Here is a 10,478-nt window from a genome sequence, read left to right as displayed (position 1 = left end):
CTTTGATTGTTTGCTCCATCTTACATGCTTATGTCTGGTGGACTGAGCAACCTCGTTGAAGATAACAGTATGTAATGTAGCAACCACTGTTAATTCCTATCGATTTGTTTTGAGGTCATGTATCATTTTTGTTGTTTTTGTGTTGTTTTTATTTTGTCTTCACTGCTGTTGTTTTGTTAGTTTTTTTTATCTTTACTTTTTTTGTTGTTGTTACCAGGAATCGAACTCAGGACCTTGTGCTTGCCAGGCAGATGCTTATGCCACTGAGCTATATATCCCCAGCCCTTTTTTTTAAATCTTTAAGGTGCATCCTTTTTCCTAAAGTGACTCAAGTTTATCCTTCTTTATGGCAGAGTAGTGCTCCATTGTGTATAAATGATATATTTTCTTTATCCATTCATCTATTGATGGATATATAGGCTGCTTCTAAGATTTAGCCATTATAAATTATGCTACTAGAAACACAGGTATGCACCGGTCACTGTAATATGGTGTCTTTAACGCTTTTGGGAAGATACCTAGAAGGGGAACAGCTGGGCCAAATGGAATTTCCAGTTTCATTTTTTTGAGCAATCTCCACACTGAGTTCCATAGTGGTTGTACTAGTTCACACTCCCACCAGCAGTGGAAAGAGTTGCCTGGAATGCAAATGTCGGTGTTCTACCCTCAGCACCTCACCTGTCTTTAAAGAGATGCTGAAAGATGAGGAGATGAAATGACACAGGCGTGCCCAGGGCAGAGGTGGACAGTGCCGAGAGAAGATGGCCATTTCCACGCCGAGAAGACGGCTCTTAGGAGACCTCACTGCCAATACCCTGTGTCAGAGTCTGCAAAACTGAACAAATAGTCCTGACGCTTAAGGCAACCTGGAGTACACTGTCATAGCAACCTTAGTGACTAAGATACACAGCGGTACCTGGGCTATTGAATGCTTGCGTGCAACCAATGTGGTTCACAAACAGAAGCGTTCGGCGACATATTGTTTCTCTTTGTGAACTCTGCATCGGGTGGTGAACACGACCGCAGCCACTGCTGCCGCACCAACATGGATGTGGCCATCTTCTCCAGAATCATGGTATGAACTGAGTTCGTGAACTGAAGTCCTACTGCACTTCATCAATTTTCTACAAGAGCTTGATAAGTTTTTACTGTTTCTTCAACTTTTTTTTTTTTTGGTGCCAGGAATCAAACTCGGGACCTCATGCTTGCCAGGCAGGAGCTGTGCTGCTAAGCTACACCCCTGGGTGTTCTTTGACTTTTTTGTTTTGAGACAGGGTCTTGCTATGCAGTTCATGCTGGCCTTGAGCTTACTTTGTAGCCCAGGCTGGCCTTGAACTCACAAAGATCCTCTTGCCTCAGCCTCCTGAGTGCTGGGATTATAGGCGTGCACCACTACACCTGGCTGTTCTTTAACTTTTGAGAAGCTTTTCTAGTGAATTTATCTGGGCCTGGAGTTTTCTTTCTGAGAGCGTTAACAAGCAATTTAATTTCTTTATATATAGGAGATTCTGGTTATCTATTTCTTAAGTGAGCTTTGGCAGTTCATGCCTTCAAGAATTGTATCCATTCAGGTAAATTTTTGCCAAAAGACTGTTTATAATATTCCTTCTAACCCTTTTTAGTATTTGTAGGATCTGGTTACGTCACCTTTTCATTCCTCATATTGATCATTTTTGTCTTGTCTGCCTTCAGTCTGGGTAGAGACTTGTCGATCTCACGACTGATCATTTTGTCTTCCAGCTCAGTAAGAGCGGGCTCCTGAAGCTGGTTTGAGCCTTTTTCTCATAGCTTTCAGTGCGAACGCCCCTTTCTGCTCTAGATGCGGCCTACAAATTGCCATGCCTCGCTTTCGTCCAGCTCAAGACTGATTGGCTGGAACTGGGGGCTGAACCTAGGGCCCCTGCCCTGAGCTCCATCTCTAGCTCTTTTAAAATCTTCAGGACAGGGCCTGGTTAAGTCGGCGGTCTCCCGCCTCTGCTCCGAAGCGCTGGATTACAGCAGGCTAATATGCATTGGAACTACCATGGTGAATTCTGCCATCTCGTCCAGTGAGACTGTATTCTCTCTCATGTTTTACAGATTACAGGAAGCCGCTTGGCCACCCGGCTCTAAAGGACTCCTCGCTGCGCGGTGACCGCGAGACCGCGCCGGCCTTGGGTGGCGGCCGCTCCGTGCACGCCACTGACCCTCTGGATTCACCCCCTCCCGGGGGCGACCCCAGCGCTCCCACTATTATTTGTGACAGGAGAGGAGTGGGTCAGCCTGACTGCGCCAGGGCACCCCGACATTCGGCCAGACAGGACCGGGCTCTGCGGGCGCTGGGGTGGCGCGAGCGGGGCGCGGCTGCCCCAGGACGTGTGCGCGGCCGCGGTCGGGCCAGGCCCTGCACCGCTCCCAGCCGCCTTCCTGTGCGGTGCCAAGGCAGCCTCTGTTCTCCTGTCTGGATAACCAGGTGCCACTTTTTTTTTTTTTTTTCAACTTTTTTTTCTTCCCGTACCAGGAATCGAACTGATGACCTCGCGCTTGCCAGGCAGGCGCTGTGCCGCTGAGCTAAATCCCCAGCCCTTTTTTTTCAACTTAATCATGGGTTTGGGCTCTGCTTTTTACGTCTCCTTCCCTGTGAAACACTTGGTAAAATTCTCCAATAATAAAACAAAAGAAAGTTATCAACCCCACAGTTTTATTTGTAAAGAACAAAGCATGAAAAGTCGTATTTAAATGTACTCCAAAACCTGAAAAACCCATGTCGGTTTGTCTGATATGTTAAAGTGCTTAATATCACAATACTCTTTAAATTTTGTATTACGTTCAGATGAGGAAAAAAATCCAGTTCCGATACACTTCGTTAACAATACAAAGGAAAAATATAATTTAAATGCAGAAATGCTAATTAAAAAAAGACACAAGGTACATTTACACACGGCTCAAGTGTAACACGGGCTGCGTCCGCTTCACACCCGCATTCACTGACCAGACTCCGCTGTGCTTCTCCACCGTCAACGGGACGCGACGTGTGGCACAGAGACGGCTCCACCCCACGGGCACGCTCCGTCAGCCGGCCACGCGGCACTGCTGCCTGCATAACCCGAGGGTACGCTGGACTGCTTCGGAGTGGAGTAACTCTGCTTGATGACTTGTTTTCATGCTGGCGTTGATAACCTCGATGCTACGGTTTTGCCGGGGACTGAGCCAGGGCCCTGCGCGTGCTACGCATGTGCTGCACACCTGAGCTACCGCCAGCGCGCCTCGACTCCTTCGGTCACAGCGCAACAGCAAGCTCTTCCAAAGACTCAGCGTTCAGTTTGATTCCACAGATGTACAGGGGGCCCCGCAGTCGGCTACCCTTCCTGTCTCCTACACACACGAGACGGTCATGGTACATACTCATGTGAGAGACAGGCAGACCATGTAGAAACAGGGTTCATTCACAGACAAAGAGCTCAAGACCCTTCTCAATCAATGAAGGTGTGTTAATACTGAGATATAAATACTACAGATCTGATTGTCCTTTCAACACTGTGAAAAGGATAGACTAGTTTCTGTAAACCTCACAGAAAATACTCACAGTTTTCTAAATGAAAAACTCTATTGAAAAGTCTTAATTCTTAGCAGAAGATATTTTGTTATGAAGAGCTATATTCTCAATGCTGTCAAATAAATACATCCCTGGGATCTGAGGTCCTTGCCTATAGCTTCATGTTTCAGAATATCTCAGGGTGTCCAAACGTACTGCACATAGGCTGCTATGCATAGTCTTGGCCTCTTTTTCACTTACAGTTACATACAACAGTGCTTTATTGCCAGAAAAGGAAATACGAACAAGTCAGTACTTCCCTTACATCATTCACATAGTGACAAATTCATTAAAACAATTTTGTAAAAGCCATGTTAAAATAAATACCACAGGACTACAAAAGGTATAAAAATGTGTGAAATATTTAAAATAAAGTTTAGAGGGAAATCCAAGCCTTTGCACATTTTAATTTCTTGTATCCAACTCTCATTCCCAGGGAGACACACGGCGGGAGCCTGCTCTCCCCACGGGAGCCCCATCTGCTGCCCCCCCCCCCCCCCCGCCACCATCTTTAAGGTGCTGACACTGCCCGCTCCTCCCAGGGCTGGCACAGGGTTCACGGTTACCAAGTCGGTAACACCATCACGTCAGGAAGGTGGGAGTGCAGGTCCTAGAACATGTGAGAAACAGTACATTTCTGAGGAGGTAAGTTTTAGCCATGTCTTTGTGTACAGTAAGACCTTGGTCCGCGAATGCGTCTGTTTGCAAACAGTTTGGTATGCAAACAAAAGCATTTGGCAAAATTCCATTTGCAAACTCCACACTGAGTGGTAAACACAACCACAGCCATCCTCCCCACACCAACGAACGCAGCCGCCTTCCCCCAGATCGCAGACAGGTCAAGTCTGCAAACCCAGGCGCACTGCCTTGCCTTCGCAGTGGCGGGGAGGACACCCAGGCTGTGCCAGCAAAGGCTGTCACTGAGCTACATCCCGGCCCAGCAACTCCATTCTGAAAGTTTCTTCTCAAGCTGTTATGATGTGAAAATACTACTTATGGTCCCAGGCATTAGCTTTTAGTTTGGGCGGGGGAGCAAACAGAGCATTGGCTATTTTCTCTGAGGTGTGATTCTAAAGCAATACACGGATTTTAAAAAGTAACAGAGAAGATACCTCTAAGTGGGCATGGTCCATCAAAAGTGTGAGCAGGTATGGGCATTTATTCAGGGGTTCTGCTACTTGCTTGCTCAAAATATTTTGGTATTGGCTCAGAGACAGGTGAAAGCCACAGGAAAATGAAATTATAATCGCACTCAGTGACTCCAAACCCAGTTGCAGCATTCTTTTTATGCATCTAACTTGCGTCTTCAGTACTTTATGCTATTTCCTTATTAAATTTATTTTGAAAGGCTAAGATTTACCAGAGCTGGAATTATTCAAAAGAACGAGCTGTTACCCATAAGTCCCACATACAAACTTGCTCCCAGTTTTTACAGGAGATATTACTTCTAGTGAATTATCAGTGCTTATCAATGAACATTACGGACTATTACTTCCTACCCATACAGGCAGATGAATACAGACGCCTTGCAGGGGGTGTCCTGCAGCCTGGTGTAACAAGCAGTGCGGTGGCCAGTGGGGTAGGCTAGCCCCGTGTCCCCAGGCCCCAAGTGCTCGGTTTCCATCCGTTCAGTGGAAAGGTGGACGAGAGGATGCCGCCCTGGCCTGGAGTCTGGGAGCGGGGCCTGAAAGAAGGACAGCAGGAGTGACATCCTGCCCTGGGCCACCTACAGTGTCTCAGCGGCTTTTTACGAGGCAAGGTCTCCTAGGCTGCTCAGTCTGCCCTCAAACTCGGGCCCTCTGGCCTCGATCACTAAACACAGTGAACCAGGGGAGGCCGCGCCGAAGCCTCCCCCTCTCCTCCACCCCAGGGCGGCTGCGGCCCTGCAGCACTCCACCTCCCACCGCCCTTGTGTACGCCATGGTCTCCAGACGCAGCGCTTGGTGCCCTCTCCCCGGGCTTCAAGCCCCTGTCCAAGGGGCTGCGCCAGGGCTCGAGGCCGAGTTGCTGACGAGGTAGGCACTGTTCCGTTACTCCCTTCCGCCAGGAAACAATGCCAGCTGAAGCCCAGGCCTCCAATCCCGCAGGGTCCTGTGGGGTCTTGGCCCACTTCTCCCCATGGGGGAATAAAAGCTGAGCTCTGCTGAGGCAATTCTGCTAACCATGTGCCGGTGCCTAGTTAGTTCCAAGACCTGCCTGAAGACGAAGCTAAAGTAACCAGCTGACACTATATTCACTTAGCTTCTTTATAAACTGTCAAACTGCCCAGGTGTGTGAGGCAGGCCTGCATTTCAACACCCTGCGAGGCTGAGGCAGGAAGATGGCAAGTTTGGGCCCAGTCTGGGTAATTTAGACCTTCTCTCTAAAAACCAAAAGCAAGACCAAACCAAACCATCAAATCGCGAAGTTACAACTTTTGCTTTCAAAAACGATTGCCTCCTGGTTTGCTTCCTTTCAGGCAGTGTGTGCTGCAGTGGCCTTTAACTTCTGTGGCCAGCTGTTTCACATTATTGCCCCTTCTCACAAAGGGACACAAAGCTCGCCCTGAGACACCCAGAAAGGGTTCATTCGCCCCCTCTCCTGTTATTTATATTATCACGGTCAACGAACACTTTCACAGAACATGCCAGGTCCCACAGAGGCCTGCCCCACCTCCTCCCTCCACAGTCCTTTCGTTTCTGAGGGAGGGACGGGCAGGCCAGGGCTGTGACGTCAGGGTACAGGCCCTGCAGCCGAAGGTGCTGCTGGAGAAGCGAGCTGCTAACACTCTGAAACCTCCCACACCTGCAGCAACACGAGCAAATACTCCAAGCAGGAGTTAGTCTGGGCTATTCTCCTCCAGGCATGGAAGATGTTACACCCCCACAGTCCTACACTGCCAGGGCTGCCTTCGAGGGCTCTTTCCAGTGCAGCCCAACTCCTGGGGCCTGTATTTAAATCACCATCTTTACCTCGTGTGGCTGAAGGACTGCTGCAAAGGCTGGAGCAGTGACTCGGAATGAAGGGAAAGGTGTCAGATGTTTAAACTGAGGCTACGGTGACGGTCCACTGGCCACCCCAAGGGCTGCACCACGAGGAGGCCATTCCGCGACACGCCGGTGCTGATGGGTCATTGGCTTCTTCCCGACTAGCACCACTGCCCCACCCTGACATTTCAGACTACGCACTGTAAGTCACAGGAATAGTTGATCTAAGAAAAGTATCTTATTAGGGAATAGAACTTCTTACAGAAGACAGCGTATTTACACACATCTACCACATGAAAATACTCTATTTTATACTAAATTCCAGGTTCAAGTGAACTACAGTCCAGCAGCCTGGCCTGGCTGCCCAGACAAACAGATCCCCCGGCCCTGCCCTGGCCCTGGCGCTGGCCCTGGCCCGCAGCGGGCAAGCCCACTGGCCCTTCTTCCCCTCCTTCACACGTCCACGCCTTTGACGAGCGAGCCCTCCAGGACAATGCTGAAGTCCTGGATGGTCTGCAGGACCCGGATGAGCGAGTTGACCGTCATGTGGTCTCGCAGCAGCGCGCTCTCCTCGTACATGCGGGTGATGGCGGGGCACTCGGCCAGCAGCGGGATCCACTGGGGGAGCAGGCGGTCCCTGCGGAGCCGAGCAGAGCAGCCTGAGCCCCACACGTCCAGTGGCAATCAAGGCCGTGCCCACAGGCAGGGGTGGCTGGCCAAGGGGCGGGTGAGAGTGCCAGGCTAACAGCTGACCCCACCAGATGCCGAAAGGGTATCAGGAAGTGCAGAGCCCTGAATAAATTCCCTACAACTCTGCGGGCAGCACACAGGGTGCTTGTTTAGTACATCTGAGATCCTATATTCTTGTTTAGTACATCTGAGATCCTATATTCTTTAAAAAGAATATGGCCTGTAATCTCAGTACTCTGCGGGGCTGAGGCAGGAAGATCTCAAGCTTGAGTCCAGCATGGGCACATTAGCAACTTAGTGAGAGCCTGTGTCAAAACCCTAAAAGGGCTAAAGAAGTAACTGCGAACGCTGTGGCTTCCATCTCCTGCGTGGGGTGGGCTGTGGAGGGCTGGCCTAGGGCTCGGTAATACAGGTGTTTAGCAAGTGCCAGGCCACAGCCACAGCCCAGGAGCACAAAAACGAGCAGTAACGAAGAGCAGGCTGTTCCTTTGTATGCCTTTTTCTCTCGGAGGGGGAGGGTCTGCGTCAGTGTCGGGGTTTGCTCTCTCGCAACAGAAGTACAGTGGTGCCTCGGTTCACAAATTCAGCTCACTCCACGATTCTGGAAAAGACGGCTGTGGTTGTGCTCCTCACCTGATGCTGGGTTTGTGAACGAAAGCAAAATTCTGCAGAACACTTCTGCTTACAAATCAAATTGTTTACAAAAAAAGCATTCGTGAACGAGGCACCACTGTACATAAACTATGATAAAATCAAAAACAAAGGTAGGAAATAGAAAGAGAAGATGACACCCAGGTAACAAGAGCCATGACGTCACACAGTCTAAAGCAGCGCCGTAGGGAGGTACGCTGTGTGCCGGAGCAGCCATCAGCTCCCCCAGCTCCCCCGGTGCCCCCACCTGTGGGACCAGCGGCTCTCGTGGGAATGGGGGTGACTCGAGGCTTTTCCCTTTCTGCGGTGTGCCTGGGGAAGTCTGCTGATCCAACTATGCCTCATCCATTTCCTGCTTCCTCAGTCCGGAAGTCAAGCCCCTGCCTCCATCCTTGGCTCAGGACGAGTCCTCAGGGTGCTTGGCCCATGCTGGAACAATGTGCTTCCTGGAAATTTTCCAACCAAGGCTGCGCCCCAGAAGGCTGGAAGGTTTACTGCTATTTTTGCTGTTCTGACTGGGGACTGAACCCAGGGCCTTCACACTGAGCTACATGCACGGCCTACGGCACCCTCGCCTTCTGAATTTTGGGCAGGGTCTTGCTAAGTCACTAAGCTGTCCATGCTGGGCTCACACTTGCAGTCCTCCTGCCTCAGCCTCCCAGAGTGCTAGGCCTGTAGGTGTGCACTCTGCAGCGGAGCTCTACCCACAGCTCTAGAGAATTTACTTAGGGCGCTGGACTTCCTGGTACCCTTTCAGAGTCCACTGTTCACATGGCACTCAGGGCTCTCCTTCCAGGAAATGGGAGCTACACACAGGGGCGGCAGGGAGGTGGTGGGGGCATCAGGAAACAGTAGTTTTATAATAAAACTTGGGATGAAGACAAAAGTGAGCTTTGCTGTAATTCTGGACTCCTGCTTAACAAGCAACTAGGGAGGAAAGTAATAAATGGGTTTTATACCGTGTTCCAAGGCAAACTAAAATCTGGAATTTGCCATCCTTCCCAATGCTCCTGGGTGCGGTATTGATGGCGTTCACGTAGTGGCAGAAGGTTCTGCAGGCCGATTTCTGAAGAAGGGCCTCGTCTGCGCTGTCTAGAAGCTGGTCGGTGGCTTCAAAGTAAGCGACTGCCTTCTCTGGGGGAGGAAAGCAGGGTCACAGCACAGCACAGCCCGCGCTTCACCCACGGGAGAGCCGCACCCTCGCTTCTCCCGCCAGGCGCTCGTGGCGGCTGGTCCTGAACTCAAGCCTGACTCCATCCTTGGCTCAGGACGAACCCTCGGGGTGCTTGGTCCATGCTGGAACAATGTGCTCCCAGGACGTCTTCCAACCAGGCTGCGTCCCAGAAGCCTGGAAGGTTTACTGCTATTTTTGCTGTTCTGACTGGGGACGAACCCCGGGCCTTCACACTGAGCTACATGCATGGCCCAGGGCACCCTCGCCTTCCAAATTTTGGACAGCGTCTTGCTAAGTCACTAAGCTGTCCATGCTGGGCTTAAACCTGCAATCCTCCCGCCTCAGCCTCCCAGAGTGCTGGGATTACAAGCGTGCACACTGCAGCCGGCTCCAATGTACCTTATGAATTATGTATTTGTTAACACTCTGTGTACTACTGGCCCTCCCACCCCACAGCGTGGTGTAGGTCTCCAAATGCTGCATGGAAAGCTGTGTCTGTAAGCATCTGTTGAGTGTGTATCAAGGGCAGTGCGGACTTGGTATTTATGCGTAAAGCCTCCTCCTGCACCTCTGTCCTGTCGTCCCTCGGGTTCCCGGGCCCTGTGTTCTCCAGGAGGCGCTTCAGGGACCTGGCGGCGACTCACCCACGAAGTCCCATATGAAGACATTCTTATGAAAGATGCGGGCTGACTTGAAGCCGTGGTGGAAAACTTGCTCGAGGGCTGCAACCAGGCCGTTCTCTCCACAGAGCAACACGGTCAGGCTCCCCCTCTGAGAAGCGGGGCACGCTGTGCAAAGGGAAGAGGGGCCTCCCCGCCGGGGTGCACTGGAGACCCCGCACCACCCGGCCCGGCCGCAGCCCCCACGCAGCCCCTACCTCCTTCTCAGGCTTGTGGAAATGCTTCACGATGTTATTCACTGCTTCTCCGATCCCCTCCTGGATCTGGCCTGCGTTGGGCCCTGAAAGCAGTGAACAGCGGCTGTGCTGCCTCGGGAGAGAACACCTCTGCCCCGGGGCCCCAGCAAGAGCCTCCGCGCCTGCACACAGTGCAGAGCAGGTGGGAACAGAGGTGTGGTCACAGTGCCTGGCACTTGCAGAGCGCCAGGCACCCCCCCCCCCGCCGGCCCACCCTGCTGGACTCGCTCATCCAGGCTGCGCCAGAAATGCTTAAAAACAGAGAGGAGCAGACTTCATCCAGGGTCATGTGTCCAAAAAGAGAAAAACTGCTACTGACTTGCTTTTTGCAGTTCAGTACTAGGGGGTGAACCTAGTGGTTCACATACTGGGTCAGTGCTCCAGGGCCGAGTTCCCTCGCCCCTTAAAAAATTTTTTTTGGGGGCTGGGGATTTAGCTCAGCGGCAAAAGCGCCTGCCTGGCAAGCGCAAGGTCGTGAGTTCGGTTCCCGGTACCGGAGAAAAACCA

General features: G+C 51.4%; 1 protein-coding gene and 1 long non-coding RNA gene across 2 annotated transcripts in view; one reads left to right on the top strand and one right to left on the bottom strand.

Moving 5' to 3' along the window:
* Window positions 1–606: 606 nt before the first annotated feature.
* Window positions 607–2,666, top strand: LOC106146928. The gene is made up of 2 exons (XR_001231575.1): window positions 607–1,075; window positions 2,080–2,666. It is a non-coding gene; the product is annotated as an uncharacterized LOC106146928 (long non-coding RNA).
* Window positions 2,664–10,478, bottom strand: part of Dennd5b (DENN/MADD domain containing 5B) — a 160,427-nt gene continuing 152,612 nt past the window's right edge. The window contains exons 19-22 of the mRNA XM_013505934.1: window positions 9,933–10,015; window positions 9,700–9,826; window positions 8,841–9,015; window positions 2,664–7,177 (exon numbers count right to left, since the gene is read on the bottom strand). Of these exons, the coding sequence (XP_013361388.1) occupies window positions 6,994–7,177; window positions 8,841–9,015; window positions 9,700–9,826; window positions 9,933–10,015 (569 nt within the window). The 3' untranslated portion in view covers window positions 2,664–6,993. The remainder of the gene's footprint in view (window positions 7,178–8,840; window positions 9,016–9,699; window positions 9,827–9,932; window positions 10,016–10,478) is intronic.

The sequence above is a fragment of the Chinchilla lanigera genome, unplaced genomic scaffold (genome assembly GCF_000276665.1).
Source record: "Chinchilla lanigera isolate Chin_1 unplaced genomic scaffold, ChiLan1.0 scaffold00104, whole genome shotgun sequence".
NCBI lineage: Eukaryota > Metazoa > Chordata > Mammalia > Rodentia > Chinchillidae > Chinchilla > Chinchilla lanigera.
This window is presented reverse-complemented; position numbering and strand designations above follow the sequence as displayed.